Source organism: Cherax quadricarinatus, chromosome 27, assembly GCF_038502225.1.
Source record: "Cherax quadricarinatus isolate ZL_2023a chromosome 27, ASM3850222v1, whole genome shotgun sequence".
In the NCBI taxonomy this organism is placed as follows: Eukaryota; Metazoa; Arthropoda; class Malacostraca; order Decapoda; family Parastacidae; genus Cherax; species Cherax quadricarinatus.
In genome coordinates this window covers 18,878,403-18,901,398 of record NC_091318.1, presented here as the reverse complement: position 1 = coordinate 18,901,398, position 22,996 = coordinate 18,878,403, and the positions used below count along the sequence as shown (strand labels likewise).

The window sequence follows — 22,996 nt, the reverse complement described above, 5'->3', positions numbered from 1 at the left end:
GGCAGTGGTAGAGGCAGTGGTAGAGGCAGCTATAGAGTCAGTGATATTTACTAACATATATGTTATAAATAATAATAGTACATTATGAATAACATTTATTATTATTATAAATGTTATTAATATTAACATGTACTATTATTATTTATAACATACGTATATGTTAGTAAATACCACTGCCTCTATCACTGCCTCTATCACTGTCTCTATCACTGCCTCAACCGCTGAATTATTGTGAAATGTTTGGAAGAGCAGGGAGACTAATGTTCACTCCAGCATAAACAAAGCCACACTGACGATGTGTCAACCACTCCCTCGTATTTTTGTACGATTTCCTTCTTCAATTATATCGTATTATTATTATTATTATTATTATTACTATTGTTATTATTAGCAGTAGCAGAAATGTTTGATTCTTTGCTGTGTTCAAGAGTAAACACAAGATGTCACCGTCCAATACCTGTTCAAATAGCCATTCCAATATGCAGTCATGAATGTGTTTACATTATACTGTAGTTTAATAGCAAATAATGAACAAACAAAACACTCACCACACTGAGTGGTGGGAGGGCTGGCTGCCAGTTGCGGGGGTCGGAGGGAGGGTAGTAGGGACTCGCATTGGTTGAGGAAGTGGTGGAGGCAGTGGTGGAGTCTGTGGTATTTAATAACATACATGTTATTAAAGCATAACATGTATATATTTAGTACAACTTACGACGTTTTCATGTATTTTATGATTGTTCATGGTTCAACAAGTTAAGCAGTATTGTATGTATTATATTTCCCTACAATATACTGGGGCACCAAACATTCACGGTTTTTCAACATTCGCGAGGCTCTTGATCCCCTAACCCTCGCGAATGTTGAGGGACACTTGTAATATAAATTATTTGTAATTTTTATTCACACAAAAATATAAGATTTACTGTTATTCCTTATTGCAATAATTGTATAAATATGTCAACCCATTCACGACTGCATATTGGAATGGACAATGACGTCATTTGTTTACACTGAAACAGCCAAGCAATGGACCATTTCTCCTAGGTTGAGCTCAATTTCAAGGCACTTTTCATCATGAAAGCAATCAAAATCATATCTATTTCTGTAATACAGTGGACCCTCGACATTCGATACTAATCCGTTCCTGAGAGTTATCGAATGTCGAAAATATCGAAAGTCGAATTAATTTTCCCCATAAGAAATAATGGAAATCAAATAAATCCGTGCAAGACACGCAAAAGAATGAAAAAAAAAATTTACCACATGAAATATTAAGTTTAATGCAATAGAATAATTACAATAACAACAATGACAATAGATTAATAACAATAGAAAAATTGACACTTACCTTTAATAAAGATCTGGTGATGATTGATGGGATGGGAGGAGGGGAGTGTGTGGATGGTGTTAGTGTTTAGAAGGGGAATCCCCTTCCATTAGGACTTGAACTGGCAGCCTCACCATGCCTTACCACACTGTGTATGCGACTAAGATTCTTAAATCTTTCAAACCAACCTTTGCTGGCCTTAAATTCACTCACATCACCACTAGTTGCAGGCAATTTCTTTACCAAATCATCATGCACTCCGACACACGCACTCCACTTTCGTACTTTGCAATTATCTCTTTCTTCATTTCAATAGTCATTAGCACCTTTTTTCTCGAAGGGTTGGCACTAGAAGCTTTCTTGGGGCCCATGGTTACTTATTTTGCAGAAACAAGCACCAAAAACAGTGATAATATGGATAATATGGAATGTACCGAATGTATCCTTAGATGCGCGCACACTGGCTGGCTTGTAAACACTGGCACACACAGTGCAGTTCAGGCCACACGTGGACACGTCTCGTACGAATCGTATCGACTGTCGGGTTTTCCATCGAATGTTGAGGCGAAATTTTTGCGTTAAAATGCATCGAATGTCGGATTTATCGAATGTCGGGGTCCACTGTATATCTTCCATTCTATCAAATGAGACCAAAAAACGAGAATACAACCATAAAAACCATACGAAAATACCACTAAGGGGTGGCTAATTGCTGAGAAGTGAACTCCATTATTTATGCTTAGATTTCTTTCATTTTTGGTGTACATTAAGAAGCATCTTTCCATCATACATTGTCCAAGTTTCAATAAGATAGTCCAACAAACAACTGAGATACAATTCCCGAGATCAAGAGCAAGAGCCCCTCACCAGTGTCAAGGAACCTGCCTTGAGGTCTGCTCGCTTGTGGAAATTTTGCTCGCGTATGGAAGCAAAAAATCAACCCATCGACTGCTCGTATTTGGAAAAACTCGCACGTGGACACGCTTGTAAGTAGAGGTTCCACTGTATATGTGTTTGAAATTTGAGCCTATTATCAAGGTGGATTCCTAAGAATTTTCCCTCTGTGAGCTCTGTGATAGGTGATCCGTTTATCATTATGTTAAGAGGGATATCTGTAGCTCTGTTACCAAACTGAATGAAGTAGGTTTACTCAATGTTGAGAGTAAGTTTGTTAGTCCTCATCCAGGTAGATATTTTCTGTAATTCAGTATTCACAGTATTGGCTAGCATGACTGGGCTCGGGTGAGAGAAGACGTATGTAGTGTCATCTGCAAATAGTGTGGGTTTGAGTAGTTGCGATGCATTTGGTAGGTCATTTATGTAAACGAGAAAGAGAAGAGGGCCAAGGACACTTCCCTGTGGGACACCAACTGTAATTGGCTGTGCAGAAGAGTTTGCTCCATTTGTGTACACATACTGGCTTCTGTTGCTGAGGTATGACTTTAGGTAGTTGAGGGAGTGCCCTCTTATACCATAGTGCGACAATTTTATGTGGAGCAAGTCATGGTCAACTGTATCAAAAGCTTTAGGTAAATCAATGAAGATTCTCAGTGGGACTTCTTTCTTCTCTAGTGCAGTGTATATTTGTTCTAGCATGTGTATAATAGCATCATTCGTATTTTTATTAGGCCTGAACCCAAACTGACAGGGGTTGAGTATGTTGTGGGAGATGAGATAGGAATAGATTCGCTTATGAATTAATTTTTTGAAGATTTTAGAAAGAGGGTGTAAGTTGGATATTGGCCTATAGTTATTCAAGTCTGTTTGGTCTCTTCCTTTATGGATCAGGGTGACCCTCGCTATTTTGAGAACTGTAGGGAAGGTATAGCTACTTACGTAATCCACTTAGGCCAATTTAGTTAATATATTATCTTCTTATTCCAACAAACCAGCCATATCCCACCAAGGTAGGGTGGTCCAAAAAGAAAAACAAAAGTTTCTCTTTATAAATTTAGTAATGTATACAAGAGAAGGGGTTACTAGCCCCTTGCTTCTGGCATTTTAGTCACTGTCTCTTATGATATGGAGGAAAAATTCTGTTCCACTTCCCCATGGAGATAAGAGAAAATAAACAAGAATAAGAACCAGTAAGAAAAAAGAAAACCCAGAGGGGTGAGTATATATATGCTTGTACATGCATGTGTAGTGTGACCTAAGTGTAAATAAAAGTAGCAAGATGTAACTGAAGTTTTGCATGTTTATGAGACAAAAAAATACACCAGCAATTCAACCACCATGTAAAACAATTACAGGCTTTCGTTTTACACTCACTTGGTAGGATGGTAGTACCTCCCTGGGAGGCTGCTATCTACCAACCCACTGCCTAGTTAATTTATCATCATCACTATTAAATTTACAGGGATGTACTAAACTTGGCATGCATCCAATGGTGCTATCTCAAATATCCTCCTACAATTTGCTGATTTTTTTTCATTTCTTAATTCTGTTGTATCATCAAGGACAAATTTTTCCCTGGATATGAATTTAATGTGCAAATGCCAAGATACTCAGCTCATATCAATTACATCAAACAGTGCTTCATTCAAGATTGCTATAATTTTTGTATATTTATACACCGCACCCAATTGTTAACATGGCAGTAAATATTTGTTGTGCCAGGTTTAAGGGTTAACCCTTTGAGGGTCTGTGCCATAGATCTACGGCTTTACGTTTACAAGTCCTGCAGCACATAGTGCATAATGAGAGAAAAACTGAGACTGTAATTTTCAATTAAAACAGCAACTTTGCAGTGTTTTTCCTATGTTTTTTATAGTTGTATTTGCGATTTCTTGGTCTCATTTGATAGAATGGAAGATATATTACAGAAATAGAGATGATTTTGATTGGTTTTAGTACTGGAAATGGCTTGAAACTGAGCTCAAAGTAGCGGAAATGTTAAATTTTTGCCGATGTTCAAAAGTAAACAAATGACCTCATATGTCTAATACACACCTGCTGGTGGGTCTAATATACATTCACACATGTGGTGATATTATTTATACAATTATTACAATACTGCATAACAGTAAATCTTCTATTTTTTTGGTTTGAATAAAAATTCATTATTATGTGAATATAAAATCAACATGGAATTCATTAGTAAAGCCTGAAAACGTAACTAATGAACAGAGGAAATGTTAGTTTAGTGCCAGGAATGCCTGCATTGTTTATTCTGGACCCTATTTTGAAATTGGAGTATTTTGATCTTTGCATTAAATTGGCCAAATTACCAATTTCCGATCACTTTATTTTGTAGATGAAACAGTTGACTTGGCGAATTCTTGTGCTCCATCGACAGAATAGAAGTGATACTAGTGAAATAGCTAAGAATTTGGTCAACTGGAATAATGGGGAGTCAAAGTCGGCAAAATCACCAATGCGTAAATATCAGTGACACATCAAAATTCGCGAGAGCATAATTTCATCAATTTTCCATCAAATTTCGTACTTTTTGTTTTATTACCTTGAGAAAAAGATTCTCTACCATTTCATAAGAAAAAATAACAAAATTATTTTTTTGAAAATTCATGGACACTGGAGTGGTGCATAGAGGTATCTGTGGAGATAAAAAAATGTTATCCATGGGGGTAAAGAAGAGAATGTACAAGAGTATAGTTTTAACAAAAAGGCACAATATCATCTACCAACCTACTACCTTAGTAGGTTGGTAGACAGCAACCACCCAGGGAGGTATTACCATCCCAAATGAGTGTGAAACTTAAGCCTATAAATGTTTTGCATGATGGTAGGATTGCTGGTCTCTTTTTTCTGTCTCATAAACATGCAAGGTTGCAGGTATGTCTTGCTACCTCTATTTACACTTAAGTCACACTACACATGCATATATATACTAACCGCTCCAGGTTTTCTTTTATTTTCTTTCTAGGTCTTGTTTTTTTTTATTAACACACTGGCCGATTCCCACCAAGGCAGGGTGGCCCAAAAAAAGAAAAATTTTCACCATCATTCACTCCATCACTGTCTTGCCAGAAGGGTGCTTTACACTACAGTTTTTAAACTGCAACATTAACACCCCTCCTTCAGAGTGCAGGCACTGTACTTACCATCTCCAGGACTCAAGTCTGGCCTGCCGGTTTCCCTGAATCCCTTTATAAATGTTACTTTGCTCACACTCCAACAGCACGTCAAGTATTAAAAACCATTTGTCTCCATACAACTCCTATCAAACATGCTCACGGATGCCTACTGGAAGTCCAAGCCCCTCGCACACAAAACCTCCTTTACCCCCCCCCTCCAACCTTTCCTAGGCCGACCCCTACCCCGCCTTCCTTCCACTACAGACTGATACACTCTTGAAGTCATTCTGTTTTGCTCCATTCTCTCTACATGTCCGAACCACCTCAACAACCCTTCCTCAGCCCTCTGGACAACAGTTTTGGTAATCCCGCACCTCCTCCTAACTTCCAAACTACGAATTCTCTGCATTATATTCACACCATACATTGCCCTCAGACATGACATCTCCACTGCCTCCAGCCTTCTCCTCGCTGCAACATTCATCACCCATGCTTCACACCTATATAAGAGCATTGGTAAAACTATACTCTCATACATTCCCCTCTTTGCCTCCAAGGACAAAGTTCTTTGTCTCCACAGACTCCTAAGTGCACTGCTCACCCTTTTCCCCTCATCAATTCTATGATTCACCTCATCTTTCATAGACCCATCCGCTGACACGTCCACTCCCAAATATCTGAATACATTCACCTCCTCCATACTCTCTCCCTCCAATCTGATATCCAATCTTTCATCACCTAATCTTTTTGTTATCCTCATAACCTTACTCTTTCATGTATTCACTTTTAATTTTCTTCTTTTGCATACCCTACCAAATTCATCCACCAACCTCTGCAACTTCTCTTCATAATCTCCCAAGAACACATTGTCATCAGCAAAGAGCAACTGTGACAACTCCCACTTTATGTGTGATTCTTTATCTTTTAACTCCACGCCTCTTGCCAAGACCCTCGCATTTACTTCTCTTACAACCCCATCTATAAATAAATTAAACAACCACGGTGACATCACACATCCTTGTCTAAGGCCTACTTTTACTGGGAAATAATCTCCCTCTTTCCTACATACTCTAACTTGAGGCTCACTATCCTTGTAAAAACTCTTCACTGCTTTCAATAACCTACCTCCTACACCATACACCTGCAACATCTGCCAGATTGCTCCCCTATCCACCCTGTCATACGCCTTTTCCAAATTCCTAAATGCCACAAAAACCTCTTTAGCCTTATCTAAATACTGTTCACTTATATGTTTCACTGTAAACACCTGGTCCACACACCCCCTTCCTTTCCTAAAGCCTCCTTGTTCATCTGCTATCCTATTCTCCATCTTACTCTTAATTCTTTCAATAATAACTACCATACACTTTACCAGGTATACTCAACAGACTTATCCCCCTATAATTTTTGCACTCTCTTTTGTCCCCTTTGCCTTTATACAAAGGAACTATGCATGCTCTCTGCCAATCCCTAGGTACCTTACCCTCTTCCATACATTTATTAAATAATTGCACCAACCACTCCAAAACTATATCCCCACCTGCCTTTAACATTTCTATCTTTATCCCATCAATCCCGGCTGCCTTACCCCCTTTCATTTTACCTACTGCCTCACGAACTTCCCCCACACTCATAACTGGCTCTTCCTCACTCCTACAAGATGTTATTCCACCTTGCCCTATACACGAAATCATAGCTTCCCTATCTTCATCAACATTTAACAATTCCTCAAAATATTCCTTCCATCTTCTCAATACCTCTAACTCTCCATTTAATAACTCTCCTCTCCTATTTTTAACTGACAAATCCATTTGTTCTCTACGCTTCCTTAACTTGTTAATCTGACTCCAAAACTTTTTCTTATTTTCAACAAAATTTGTTGATAACATTTCACCCACTCTCTCATTTGCTCTTTTTTACATTGCTTCACCACTCTCTTAACCTCTCTCTTTTTCTGCATATACTCTTCCCTCCTTGCATCACTTCTACTTTGTAAAAACTTCTCATATGCTAACTTTTTCTCCTTTACATCATCATTCCATCAATCGCTCCTCTTCCCTCTCGCACCCACTTTCCTGTAACCACAAACTTCTGCTGAAAACTAACACTACATTTTTAAACCTACCCCATACCTCTTCGACCCCATTGCCTATGCTCTCATTTGCCTATCTATCCTCCAATAGCTTTTTATATCTTACCCTAACTGCTTCCTCTTTTAGTTTATAAACCTTCACCTCTCTCTTCCCTGATGCTTCTATTCTCCTTGTATCCCATCTACCTTTTACTCTCAGTGTAGCTACAACTAAGAAGTGATCTGATATATCTGTGGCCCCTCTATAAACATGTACATCCTGAAGTCTACTCAACAGTCTTTTATCTACCAATACATAATCCAACAAACTACTGTCATTTTGCCCTACATCATATCTTGTATACTTATTTATCCTCTTTTTCTTAAAATATGTATTACCTATAACTAAACCCCTTTCTATACAAAGTTCAATCAAATGGCTCCCATTATCATTTACATCTGGCACCCCAAACTTACCTACCACACCCTCTCTAAAAGTTTCTCCTACTTTAGCATTCAGGTCCCCTACCACAATTACTCTCTCACTTGGTTCAAAGGTTCCTATACATTCACTTAACATCTCCCAAAATCTCTCTCTCTCCTCTACATTCCTCTCTTCTCCAGGTGCATACATGCTTATTATGACCCACTTTTTGCATCCAACCTGTACTTTAATCCACATAATCCTTGAATTTACACATTCATATTCTTTTTTCTCCTTCCATAACTGATCCTTCAACATTACTGCTACCCCTTCCTTAGCTCTAACTCTCTCAGATACTCCAGATTTAATCCCATTTATTTTCCCCACTGAATCTCCCCTACCCCCTTCAGCTTTGTTTCGCTTAGGGCCAGGACATCCAACTTCTTTTCATTCATAACATCAGCAATCATCTGTTTCTTGTTATCCACACTACATCCATGCACATTCAAGCACCCTAGTCTTATAAAGTTTTTCTTCTTCTCTTTTTTAGTAAATGTCTACAGGAGAAGGGGCTACTAGCCCATCGCTCCCGGCATTTTAGTCGCCTCATACGACACGCATGGCTTACGGAGGAAAGATTCTTTTCCACTTCCCCATGGACAATAGAAGAAATTAAGAAGAACAAGAGCTATTTAGAAAAAGGAGAAAAACCTAGATGTATGTACATATATATATATATATGCATGTGCATGTCTGTGAAGTGTGACCAAAGTGTAAGTAGGAGTAGCAAGATATCCCTGTTATCTAGTGTGTTTATGAGACAGAAAAAGACACCAGGAATCCTACCATCATGTAAAACAGTTACAGGTTTCTGTTTCACAGTCATCTGGCAGGATGGTAGTACTTCCCTGGGTGGTTGCTGTCTACCAACCTACTACCTTGTTATTTCTGCTAATCTCCATGGGGAAGTGGAATAGAATTCTTCCTCTATAAGCCATGCATGTCATAAGAGGCAACTGGATACTGGGAGCAATGGGATAGTAACCCTTTCTCCAGTAAAAATTACTAAAAAAAGGAAAAGAAAAACTTTATAAAACTGGGGTGGTTGAATGTATGTGGATGTAATGCAGATGATAAGAAAGAGATGATTGCTAATGTTATGAATGAAAAGAAGTTGGATGTCCTAGCCCAAAGCAAAACAAAGCTGAAGGGGGTAGGGGAGTTTCAGTGGGGAGAAATAAATGGGATTAACTCAGGAGTATCTGAGAGAGTTAGAGCTAAGGAAGAGGTAGCAATAAAGTTGAAGGATCAGCTATGGAGAGGGAAGAGGGAATATAAATGTATAAATTCAAGGATGGCATGGATTAAAAGAAGGGTCGGATGTGAAAAGTGGGTCATAATAAGCGTGTATGCACCTGGAGAAGAGAGGAGTGTATAGGGGAGAAAGAGATTTCAGGAGATGTTAAGCGAGTGTGTAGGAACTTTTGAGCCAAGTGAGAGAGGAATTGTGGTAGGGGACCTAAATGCTAAAGTAGGAGAAGTGTTTAGAGAGGGTGTGGTAGGTAAGTTTGGGATGCCAGGTGTAAGTGATAATGGGGAACATTTGACTGAACTCTGTATATAAAGGGGTTTGGTTATAGGTAACACATATTTTAAGAAAAAGAGGATAAAAAAGTATACAAGATATGACGTAGGGTGAAATGACAGTAGTTTGTTGGACTACGTATTGGTAGATAAAAGACTGTTGGGTAGACTTCAGGCTGTACATGTGTATAGAGGGGCCCACAGATATATCGGATCACTTTCTAGTTGTAGCTATAGTGAGAGTAAGAGGTAGATGGGATACAAGGAGAATGGAAGCAGTAAGTAAGAGAGAAGTGAAGGTTCATAAACTAAAGGTGGAGGCAGTTAGGGTGTAAGATATAAACAACTGGTGGAGAGTATAGGCAATAGGGTAGAAGATGTATGGGGTAAGTTTAACAATGTAGTGTTAGTGTGTTCAGCAGAAGTTTGTGGTTCCAGGAAAGTGGGTGTGGGAGGGAAGAAGAGCGATTGGTGGAATGATGATGTAAAGACAGTAGTAAGAGAGAAAAAGTTACTGCCCGATAAGCCTGACCTCAACTGTAGGCAAATTACTAGAGTCAATTAGAGATGGTATTATAAGATGCCATCTGGAAAAGCATAATTTGATTAATGATACTCAGTATGGATTCAAGAGAGGCCTTTCCTGCCTAATTTATTAATCTTCTTCAGTAAAGCTTTTGAGGCTGTTGATCACGATAAAGAATTCGATATTGTTTATTTTGATTTTAGTAAGGCTTTCAATAGAGTACTGCACCAGAGACTGTTAAAGAAAGTGGCAGCTCATGGCATTAGGGGAAAAGTGCTGTCATGGATCAAGTCATGGCTCACCAATAGGATTACGCAGCTCAGTTGTGGCCTCCATATTATAGAATGGATATAAATTCACTAGAAAACATTCAGTGTTGAATGACTAAATTAATACATAGCATTAGAAATCTTCCGTACAAAGAACAATTGAAGATTTTTAAACTACTGTACATTCAATTGTAAGACGTAGAATGAGGGGAGACATGATCGAAGTGTATAAGTGGAAGATGGGTCTTAACAAAGGGGATATAAATAAGGTTTCGATGATTTCAACCCAAGAGAGAACCTGCAATAATGGATTCAAATTACACAAGTTTAGATTTCGAAAGGATGTAGGAAGGTACTGGTTTGATAATAGTGTAGTTGATGAGTGGAATGGTCTGGCTAGTAGGGTTATCGAAGCTAAAAGTTTGGGTAGTTTCAAATTTAGGTTGCATAAATTAGGTTGCATAAATACATAAGTGAGTGGGGTTGGATTTGAGTTGGACTTGCACCTGAACTTATTGCTTGGGAAGCATTTGTTCTGTTAGTGGGCTGGATTTGTGAAGGACCTGCCTAGTAAGGGCCAGCAGGCCTGTTGCAGTGTTCCTCCTTTCTTATGTTCTTATGTTTTTACAAAGAAGTGATGCAAGAAGGAAGGAGTATATGGAGAGAAAAAGAGAGGTTAAGAGAGTGGTGAAGCAATGTAAAAAGAGAGCAAATGAGAGGGTGGGTGAGATGTTATCAACAAATTTTGTTGAAAATAAGAAAGTTTTAGAGTTAGATTAATAAGTTGAGAAAGCCTAGGGAAAGAATAGATTTGTTAGTTAAAAATAGGAGAGGAGGGTTATTAAATGGAGAGTTAGAGGTATCAGGAAGATGGAAGGAATATTTTCAGGAACTGTTAAATGTTGATGAAGATAGGGAAGCTGTGATTTTGCATATAGGGCAAGGAGGAATAACATCTTATAGGAGTGAGGAAGAGTGTGGGGCAAGTGCGTGGGGCAGTGAGTAGAATGAAAGGGGGTCAAGCAGTGGGATTGATGGGATAAAGATAGAAATGTTAAAAGCAGGTGGGGACATAGTTTTGGAGTGGTTAGTGTTTTTATTTAATAAATGAATAGAAGAGGGTTAGATACCTAGGGTAAGGTACCCCATGTATAAAGACAAAGGGGACAAAAGAGTGGAAAAATTCTAGGGTAATAAGTCTGTCGAGTCTCCATGGGGAAGTGGAACAGTATTCTTCCTCCATAAGCCATGCGTGTTGTAAGAGGCGGTTAAAATGCCGGGAGCAAGGGGCTAGTAACCCCTTCTCCTGTATAAATTACTAAATTTAAAGAGAGACTTTCGCTTTTCCTTTTGGGCCACCCTGCCTCAGTGGGATATGGCCAGTTTGTTAAAAGAAGAAAGAAGATGTCTCTCAAGTCTCCATGGGGAAGTGGAACAGAATTCTTCCTCCGTAAGCCATGCTGTTTTAAGAGGCGACTAAAATGCCAGGAGCAAGAGGCTAGTAACCCCTGTATATATTACTAAATGTAAAAGGAGAAACTTTTGTTTTTCCTTTTTGGCCACCCTGCCTCGGTGGGATATGGCCAGTGTGTTGAAGAAGTCTGTTGAGTATACCTGGAAAAGTGTATGATCGAGTTATTATTGAAAGAATTAAGAATAAGACAGAGAGCAGGATAGCAGATGAACAAGGAGGCTTTAGAAAGGATAGGGGGTGTGTAGACCAAGTGTTTGCAGTGAAACATATAGGTGAGCAATACAGTGAACCCCCGGTTAACGATATTTTTTCACTCCAGAAGTATGTTCAGGTGCCAGTACTGACCGAATTTGTTCCCATAAGGAATATTGTGAAGTAGATTAGTCCATTTCAGACCCCCAAACATACACGTACAAACGCACTTACATAAATACACTTACATAATTGGTCGCATTCGGAGGTGATCGTTATGCGGGGGTCCACTGTATTTAGATAAGGGTAAGAGGTATGTGGCATTTATGGATATGGAAAAGGCATATGATAGGATGGATAGGGGGACAATGTGGCAGATGTTGCAAATGTATGGAATAGAAGGCAGGTTATTGAAGGCAGTGAAAAGGTTTTATGAGGATAATGAGGCTCAGGTTAGAGTATGTAGGTGAGAGGGGGATTATTTCCCAGTAAAAGTAGGCCTTAGACATGGATGTGTGATGTCACCTTGGTTGTTCAATATATTTACAGATGGAGTAGTAAAAGAAGTGACTGCTTGGGTTTTGGCAAGAGGTGTGGGGTTAAAAGATAAAGAATCTAACACAAAGTGGGAGTTGTCACAGTTGCTCTTTGCTGATGACACTGTGCTTTTGGGAGATTCTGAAGAGAAGTTGCAGAGGTTGGTTGATGAGTTTGGTAGGGTATGTATGTATGTATGCATCTATGTAAGAGTAAGGTGATGAGAATAAAAAAAAAATTAGGTAACAGAAAACTGGTTATCAGATTGGAGGGAGAGAGTAGGGAGGAGGTGAATGTGTTCAGATATTTGGGAGTGGACGTGTCAGGAGATGGGTCTGTGAAGGACGAGGTGAATCATAGAACTGACGAGGGAAAAAAGGCGAGTGGTGCACTGAGGAGTTTGTGGAGACAGAGAACTTTATCCATGAAAGCAAAGAGGGGAATATATGAGAGTTTAGTTATACCTATACACTCCTGTATGGGTGTGAGGCATGGGTTGTGAATGTTGCAACAAGGAGAAGGCTGCAGTGGAGATGTCATGTCTGAAGGCAATGTGTGGTGTGAATATAATGCAGAGAATCCATAGTGTGGAGATTAGGAAGAGGTATGGGATTACCAAAACTATTATCCAGAGGGCTGAGAAGGGGTTACTAAGATGGTTTGGACATAGAGAGGTCGGAACGAAATAGAATGACTTTGAGAGTGTATAAATCTGTAGTGGAGGGAAGGCAGGGTTGGGGTCAGCCTAGGAAAGGTTGCTGGGAGAGGGTAAAGGAGGTTTTGTGTGCAAGGGGCTTGGACTTCCAGCAAGCGTGCATGAGCATGTTAGATAGGAGTGAATGGAGACAAATGGTTTTTAAGACTGTGCTGTTGGAGTGTAAACAAGGTAACATTTATGAAGGGATTCAGGGAAACTGGCGGGCTGGACTTGATTCCTGGAGATGGGAAGTACAGTGCCGGCACTCTGAAGGAGGGGTGTTAATGTTGCAGTTTTGTAACTGTAGTGTAACACCTCTGGCAAGACAGTAATGGAGTAAATAATGTTGAAAGTTTTTCTTTTTTGAGCCACCCTGCCTTGGTGGGAAATGGCCGATGTGTTAATAAAAAAAAAAAGAACGTGACTGGAACAATACACAAATAACCCTCACATAGGAGAGAGGAACTTACGGCGACATTTCAGTCCGACTTGGTCCATTTACAAAGTCACATTGTGTGACTCTCTAAATGGTCAAAGTCAGACCGAAAGGTAGTTGTAAGCTTGTCTCTCCTAGAACATAAGAACATAAGAACGAAGGAACACTGCAGCAGGCCTACTGGCCCATGCGAGGCAGGTCCAAGTCTCCTACCGGCTTAAGCCAATGCACCCAACCTAGACAGGTCCGGTCACATCGACATAAGGGAGGAACACGGCAACCGACCTGGTAGCACAAGCTATCAGGTCCAACTCACACCCACCCACATCCACTCATGTATTTATCCAACCTATTTTTAAAGCTACACAACGTTCTGGCCTCTATAACTGTACTCGGGAGTTTGTTCCACTCATCCACAACTCTATTACCAAACCAGTACTTTCCTATATCCTTCCTGGATCTGAATTTTTCCAACTTAAAACCATTGCTGCGAGTCCTGTCTAGGCTAGATATTTTCAGCACACTATTTACATCCCCTTTATTTATTCCTGTCTTCCATTTATACACCTCAATCATATCCCCCCTAATTCTACGTCTTTCTAGAGAGTGCAGATTCAGGGCCCTTAGTCTATCCTCATAGGGAAGGTTTCTGATACACGGGATCAACTTTGTCATCCTCCTTTGTACATTTTCCAGAGCATTTATATCCATTCTGTAATACGGTGACCAAAACTGTGCAGCATAATCTAAATGAGGCCTAACCAAGGATGTATAGAGTTGAAGAACAACCTGAGGACTCCTAATATTTATGCTTCTTGATATGAAGCCAAGGATTCTATTAGCTTTATTGCGAACACTTATGCACTGTTGTCTTGGTTTCAGATTACTGCTAACCAGAACTCCTAAATCTTTTTCGCAATCTGTAATATTAAGATCTACATTATTTAGTTCATATGTGGCATGGTTATTGTCCTGTCCAACATTTAGAACTTTGCATTTGTCTATATTAAACTGCATCTGCCACTTCTCCGACCACTGCATCAGTCTATTCAAATCTTCCTGGAGTGCTCTAATGTCCTCGTCAGAATGAATTCAACGGCCTATTTTGGTGTCATCGGCAAACTTGCTGATGTCGCTCTTTATGCCCTCATCTATGTCATTTATGTAGACTGTGAACAGCAGGGGGCCCAACACTGACCCCTGTGGAACACCGCTCGTGACGCTTCTCCACTCCGATTTCTCCCCATTTATGCAAACTCTCTGCTGCCTATTTGTCAACCATGCCTCTATCCAGGAAAAAATTTCTCCTCCTATTCCGTGTGCCTTAATTTTCCTCAATAGTCTTTGATGTGGGACCCTGTCAAAAGCCTTACTGAAGTCCATATACACAATATCATATTCATTACCATGATCTACCTCCTCAAATACCCTAGTGAAAAAAGTTAATAAATTCGTAAGGCAGGAATGCCCTTTTGTAAAACCATGCTGAAATTCGTTGATTAATTTATGCTTTTCAAGGTGGCTACGAACTGCCTCGGCAATTATTGATTCCATAAATTTTCCCATTATGGAGGTTAGGCTTATTGGTCTATAGTTCGAAGCTAAGGACCTGTCACCTGCTTTGAAAATAGGTATCACATTTGCCATTTTCCACTTATCTGGCACCATGCCAGTTTGTAGTGATATGTTGAAAAGATTAGCCAAAGGTTTGCTAAGTTCCTCTTTACATTACATTCCTTTAGAACCCTTGCATACAGTTCATCAGGGCCTGGGGATTTGTTAGGTTTTAATTTATCTATTTGCCTAAGGACCATGTCACTTGTGACCCTAATCGTGCACAGTTTATTATCGTCCTGTTCTACATAATTTATCATTTCTGGAATATCGCTGGTATCCTCCTGTGTAAAAACTGAGAGGAAGTATGTGTTAAAAATTCTACACATTTCCTTATCACTGTCAGTGAGCTGACCCGAGGAACTTTTGAGTGGGCCTATCTTGTCCCTGATCTTACTTCTGTATACCTGAAAGAATCCTTTTGGGTTAGTCTTCGATTCTCGAAGCATGGGTTGTAAATGCTGCAGCAAGGAATAGGCTGGAGGTAGTGGAAATGTCATGTTTAAGGGCAATCTGTAGTGTAAATATTATGCAGAGAATTCGTAGTGTGGAAATTAGGAGGGGGTGTGGAGTTACTAAAAGTATTATTCAAAGGGCTGAAGAGGGGTTGTTGAGGTGGTTTGGTCATTTAGAAAGGATGGAGCAAAATAGGTTGACTTGGAGGATTTATAAATCTGTAGTGGAGGGTAGGAGGGGTAGGGGTTGTCCTAGGAAAGGACAGAGGGAGGGGGTAAAAGAGGTTTTGTATGCAAGGGACTTGGACATGCAGAAGGCACATGTGAGCATGTTAGATAGGAGCGAATGGAGACAAATGATTTTTGGGACCCAATGAGCTGTTGGAGTGTGAGCAGGGTAATATTTTGTGTAGGGATTCAGGGTAACCGGCTAGCTGGACTCGAGTCTTGGAGTTGGAAAGTACAGTGGACCCCCGCATAACGATGGCATCACATAGCGATTATTTCGCATACCGCTTACTTTAATTGCAAAAATTTTGCCTCACATACCGCTTAAAAACCCGCTTACCGATTTTCGTCCGAGACGCGTCCAATGTGCGGCCTGAGCCACGCTCACATGTTCCGCCGGTGGCATTGTTTACCAGCCAGCCTCCGCGGTAACATCCAAGCATACAATCGGAATATTTCGTATTATTACAGTGTTTTCGGTGCTTTTTCTGGAAAATAAGTGACCATGGGCCCCAAGAAAGCTTCTAGTGCCAACCCTACAGCAATACCTGGAGAGAGAGATAAGGGTGAGAATTACAATAGAGATGAAGAAAAAGATCATTGATAAGTATGAAAGTGGAGTGCATGTCTCCGAGCTGGCCAGGTTGTATAATAAACCCCAATCAACCATCGCTACTATTGGTGGTACAGCTGCTGCTGCTGCTGCACTGTCAGCTGCTGCTGCTGCTGTAGCACCGTTGTTGGTGTGGCTTATTGAGAATACCAAGAAACAATTAACCCCAGAGGATTTGCCACCCAGGATAACCCAAAAAAGTCAGTGTCATCGAAGACTGTCTAACTTATTTCCATTGGGGTCCTTAATCTTGTCTCCCAGGATGCAACCCACACAAGTCGACTAACACCCAGGTGAACAGGGAAAAATGATTGGAACTAGTGCTCATATTGGTGAATTTAAAGCCAGCAAAGGTTGGTTTGAGAGATTTAAGAATCGTAGTGGCATACACAGTGTGATAAGGCCTGTTCTGGAAGAAAATGCCAAACAGGACCTACAGTACTCAGGAGGAAAAGGCACTCCCAGGACACAGTGTCTCATCAGTCATTGCTGCATCTTCAATAAAGGTAAGTGTCATTTATTCATTTAGTAGACTAGTACATGCACAATATATACTGTGCATGTACTACTCTACTATTGTGCATGTATCCTTCTCTTTGTGTGTGGGAAAATGTATATTTCATGTGGTAAAAATTTTTTTTTCATACTTTTGGGTGTCTTGCACGGATTAATTTTATTTCCATTATTTCTTATGGGGAAAATTCATTCACATAACGATTATTTCGCATAACAATTACCCCTCTTGCACGGATTAAAATCGTTAACCGGGGGTCCACTGTACAATGCCTGCACTTTAAAAGACGGGGTTTGGGATATTGGCTGTTGGGAATGACATTTGAACTGTCATATCTGCATGCCTCTCCAAAGACAGTGATTATGTGTGAATGATGGTGAAAGTGTTTTTCTTTTTTGAATCCTCCCTGCCTCAGTGGGAGATGGCAGAAATGTTGAAAAAAAAAAGAAAAAACTATAATTAAACAGGTTTTCTTACCTCTTTAAGTAAATTATTGGCTTTTTCCAATTCTCCTCGCACTGTATATGCAACACTAAGATTATATCTCATCACCTGCATGGCTGTTGCTGTGGTGCCTGGATACCAGCCTGAAAAATACATCATGATGCACTAACTTAAAAATATATACAGTACACTGTGACACCCTTGCTGCTGAAATGACTACAGAAGGCAATTAAGAGTTTATTAGCAGGCATTTTTATTGCACCTTTCTAAGCTCCAACATATCAAAATTTTCACTAGAAACAAATAATCACATTCAGATTTAATGATGAGGCATCATTGAATAATTTTACCAGAGCACTCAGAAACAGGCAAGCTGAGAGAATTTAACAACAGAACATTAACTCATGTATTGAAATATGTGTACAAAAAAGTTCAAGCCTCTACAATAGTGCTGCCCTCTATAACACAGATCACAAGTAGGAGACTAAATAGCCCATGGCTAACTAACAGCATCCTCAGATCTATTTTATTTATTTACTTATTTTATTTATTTTATGTCTTTGCAAACAGTACATTGAGATTTTGTATTTACAATAGTGGGTTGCAATGCAAATAGAGCCTCTATTATGCCTAGGCATTATGGGCCAACTTAACATTATTGGCTTACAGTCTACTTAATACTAAGGAGTGTATCATAATTGTACAGTAGGATAGTAATTATTTCATAGTTATACAGTAGAATATTAATTATAAATGAATCAAAATTTGTATAATACAAAGATATATTTATATTCTAAAATGCTTTTGTGAAAACAATGATTCAATTATATTCCTGTCAACAATGGATAAAAGGTTCAATGTGATTGTTTCAGTTATGATGTGGGAGTACATAGGTGAGTAAGTGTGTACTGAGTACAGTGGACCCCCAGTTAACGATATTTTTTCATTCCAGAAGTATGTTCAGGTGCGAGTACTGACCAAATTTGTTCCCATAAGGAATATTGTGAAGTAGATTAGTCCATTTCAGACCCCCAAACATACACGTACAAACACACTTAAATAAATACACTTACAAAATTGGTTGCATTGGGAGGTGATCGTTAAGTGGGGGTCCACTGTATTTAGCATTTAGTCTAGGGTGATTAAGTGGCTTTTGAGAAGAGTTTTAAATTGATTTTCAGACTGGGTTACTTTAATATCTTCTGGTAATGAATTCCATATTTTGGGGCCCTTTATGTGCATAGAGCTTTTACACAGTGTGATATGGACACGAGGTATATCAAAAAGAGATCTGTGTCTTGTGTTGTGGTCATGTGTTCTGGTTAGGTTGGTGAGGAGAAGTTTGAGTGGGGGGTTTATATTTGCGTGTATTGTTCTGTGTATGTAGTAGGCACATGAATAAGTATGGATGTTCTTAATGGTGTGCAGATTCAGACTTTTGAAAATTTGTGGAGTATGCTGGCGGGAGTGGGAATTTGTTATCGTTCTTACTGCTGCCTTTTGCTGAGTTATTAGGGGTTTTAGGTGATTGGATGTTGTTGATCCCGATGCACAAATTCCATATGTAAGATAAGGGTATATGAGTGAATGGTACAGTGCCAGGAGAGCTGATTGTGGAACCTAGCACCTTATCTTTGATAGTATGCCTACAGTCTTGGAGATTCTCTTGGTGATTTGTTGTATGTGTGTCCAGAACTTAAGGCTACTTAAAATATGTATTACCTATAACTAAACCCCTTTCTATACAAAGTTCAATCAAAGGGTTTCCATTATCATTTACACATGGCACCCCAAACTTACCTACCACACCCTCTCTATAAGCTTCTCCTACTTTAGCATTCAGGTCCCCTACCACAATTACTCTCTCACTTGGTTCAAAGGTTCCTATACATTCACTTAATATCTCCCAAAATCTCTCTCTCTCTCCTCTACATTCCTCTCTTCTCCAGGTGCATACACACTTATTAAGACCCACTTTTCGCATCCAACCTTTACTTTAATCCACATAATTCTTGAATTTACACATTCATATTCTCTTTTCTCCTTCCATAACTGATCCTTCAATATTACTGCAACCCCTTCCTTAGCTCTAACTCTCTCAGATACTCCAGATTTAATCTCATTTATTTCCCCCCACCGAAACTCCCCTACCCCCTTCAGCTTTGTTTCGCTTAGGGCCAGGATATCCAAATTCTTTTCGTTCATAACATCAGCCATCATCCATTTCTTGTCATCCGCACTACATCCACGCACATTCAAGCATCCCAGTTTTATAAGTTTTTCTTCTTCTCTTTTTTAGTAAATGTCTACAGGAGAAGGGGTTACTAGCCCATCGCTCCCAGCATTTTAGTCGCCCCATAGACACGCATGGCTTACGGAGGAAAGATTCTTTTCCACTTCCCCATGGACAATAGAAGAAATAAAGAAGAACAAGAGCTATTTAGAAAAAGGAGAAAAACCTAGATGTATGTATATATATATATGCATGTGCGTGTCTGTGAAGTGTGACCAAAGTGTAAGTAGGAGTAGCAAGATATCCCTGTTATCTAGCGTGTTTATAAGACAGAAAAAGAAACCAGCAATCCTACCATCATGCAAAACAGTTACAGGTTTCTGTTTCACTGTCACACACACACACACATATTATATATATATATATTTTTTTTCAACACCGGCCGTATCCCACCAAGGCAGGGTGGCCCAAAAAGAAAAACGAAAGTTTCTCTTTTTAAATTTAGTAATTTATACGGGAGAAGGGGTTACTAGCCCCTTGCTCCCGGCATTTTAGTCGCCTCTTACAACACGCATGGCTTACCGAGGAAGAATTCTGTTCCACTTCCCCATGGAGAAATATAAGTATATTTTTCTTCTTTCTTTCAACACACCAGCCGTATCCCACCGAGGCAGGGTGGCCCAAAAAAAAAAAAATAAAAGTTTCTCCTATTACATTTAGTGATATATACAAGAGAAAAGGTTACTAGCCCCTTGCTCCCGGCATTTTAGTTGCCTCTTACGACATGCATGGCTTACGGAGGAAGAATTCTGTTCCACTTCCCCATGGAGAAAATAAATATAAATATAAATACAAATACACATACATATATATATATATATATATGACTGTGAAACAGAAACCTGTAACTGTTTTGCATGATGGTAGGATTGCTGGTTTCTTTTTCTGTCTCATAAACACGCTAGATAACAGGGATATCTTGCTACTCCTACTTACACTTTGGTCACACTTCACAGACACGCACATGCATATATATATACATACATCTAGGTTTTTCTCCTTTTTCTAAATAGTCTTGTTCCTCTTTATTTCTTCTATTGTCCATGGGGAAGTGGAAAAAAATCTTTCCTCCGTAAGCCATGCGTGTCGTATGAGGCGACTAAAATGCCGGGAGCAATGGGCTAGTAACCCCTTCTCCTGTAGACATTTACTAAAAAAGAGAAGAAGAAAAACTTTATAAAACTGGGATGCTTAAATGTGCGTGGATGTAGTGCGGATGACAAGAAACAGATGATTGCTGATGTTATGAATGAAAAGAAGTTGGATGTCCTGGCCCTAAGCGAAACAAAGCTGAAGGGGGTAGGGGAGTTTCGGTGGGGGGAAATATATGGGATTAAATCTGGAGTATCTGAGAGAGTTAGAGCAAAGGAAGGGATAGCAGTAATGTTGAATGATCAGTTATGGAAGGAGAAAAGAGAATATGAATGTGTATTATTATTATTATAATCAAAAAGAAGCGCTAAGCCACATGGGCTATACAGCGCTGCAGGGTAGGGAAGGAAGTGAGGGTATTGGATGGCAGAAGGGAGGAGGGATGATCAGCAGGTTACAGAAAACAGCGGGGCAGGGGATAGTATGGGGGTAGAGGGTAGCAAGAGATTGAAGTAGAAAGGGCTGAAGGTATCAGAATTTGTGAAGTAAGTCAGTTGTTGTCAAAAAGTCAATGAGAGAGTCTGGATGAAAGGTGGGTCCATCAGTGAGAAGGGAAGGTAAAGAGAGAGTAGCAGAGCGAAGACGACGACAGAGGTAAATTCTGCGTGCTCGTTGAAAAAGTGGGCAGTCCAACAAAATGTGGCTGACTGATAATGGAGCTTGGCAATTCTCACAGAGAGGAGCAGGACGCCTCTCCATGAGATATCCATGAGTAAGACGAGTATGGCCAATGCGAAGACGGGAGAGAGTAGTCTCCCAACCTCGACACTGGTGATAAGAAGACGGCCAGTAACCTATACTCGGTTTAATAGATTGAAGTTTGTTGCCGAGCATAGTAGACCAACGTTGTTGCCAACGGGTGTGAAGGTGGGAAGATATTGCAGCAAAATAGTCCGTAAATGGAATACCTCTATAAGAAACTGGTAGGTCATGTACTGCTGACCGCGCAGCAGTGTCTGCCTGTTCATTGCCCTGTACGTCAACATGACCAGGGACCCAACAAAAAACAATATCTTTATGCTTGGTAAAGATGCGGCGTAGCCAAAGTTGGATACGGAGGACTAAGGGGTGAGGTGTATCAAATTTTTGTATAGCCTGTAAAGCACTAAGGGAGTCTGAGAACCACAAATGATGACACAGGCATAGATGCAATACGGATAAGTGCTGTAAGGATGGCATACAATTCAGCAGTAAAAATACTAGCCGAAGATAGTAAATGCCCTTGTACGACGCTGTCCGGAAACACTGCTGCGAATCCTACGCCATCAGAAGACTTAGAGCCATCTGTGTACACGGCAATGGCATGAGAATGAGAGTGAAAGTGGTCAAGAAAAAGAGAGCGGGAAGCGACCGTAGACAGTTGGGCTTTCGAGCAAAGGAGGGAGAAAGAACAGACTCGAACAGCTGGAACTTCCCAGGGGGGTAGGGAAAAGTGAGATGCTACATGTACATAGAAAGGTGGTAGTTGAAGAGAAGACAAGAGCGAATGAAGGCGAAGAGAGAAGGGACGGAGTAAACAGGGGCGGCGAACAAATAAAGAATGTCTACTAATATCAGTGACCATTCTATAAATGGAAGGATTGCGGAGATCATGAGAGCATACATAGTAGCGCAGGCAATGGGCATCACGGCGATCGGATAAGGATGGAACGTTCGCTTCTGTATAGAGGCTCTCGACAGGGGAAGAGCGAAAAGCACCAAGGCATAAACGTAATCCTTGGTGATGAATGGGGTTAAGGCTAGAGAGAGTAGCAGGAGATGCCGCTGAATAGATCTGGTCACCATAATCAAGTTTCGATAAAATAAGGGTGGAATGTAGGCGGAGGAGGGTTCGACGATCAGCTCCCCATGAAAGATGAGCAAGGGTTTTAAGAAGGTTCAGCCGGCTGTGACAAGTTGCTTTCAGAGAGGTAATGTGAGGTTTCCAGGATAACCTACGATCAAAGAGGAGGCCCAGAAACTTGACTGTATCACGTTCAGGGATACGGGAGCCATAGAGGTACAAAGGATGATCGGAGATGACAGAGCGTCTAGTGAAAGTAATTTGGTGGGTTTTAGTGCTGGAAAATTTAAACCCACGTGTGGTGGCCCAATTGGAAACACGGTCGA

The 22,996-nt window shown here is 40.1% G+C and overlaps 1 protein-coding gene across 5 annotated transcripts in view; it reads right to left on the bottom strand.

Moving 5' to 3' along the window:
* The window catches only part of Not10 (CCR4-NOT transcription complex subunit 10), a 188,746-nt gene that overhangs the window by 50,995 nt on the left and 114,755 nt on the right, over positions 1–22,996 (bottom strand). For all 5 annotated transcript variants that reach the window (XR_011392481.1, XM_070089062.1, XM_053780045.2 and 2 more), the window contains one exon: positions 17,476–17,585. Coding sequence is in view for 4 of the 5 variants with exons in the window: in XM_070089062.1 (XP_069945163.1) it covers positions 17,476–17,585 (110 nt within the window). In the remaining variant the exon portion in view is untranslated. The remainder of the gene's footprint in view (positions 1–17,475; positions 17,586–22,996) is intronic.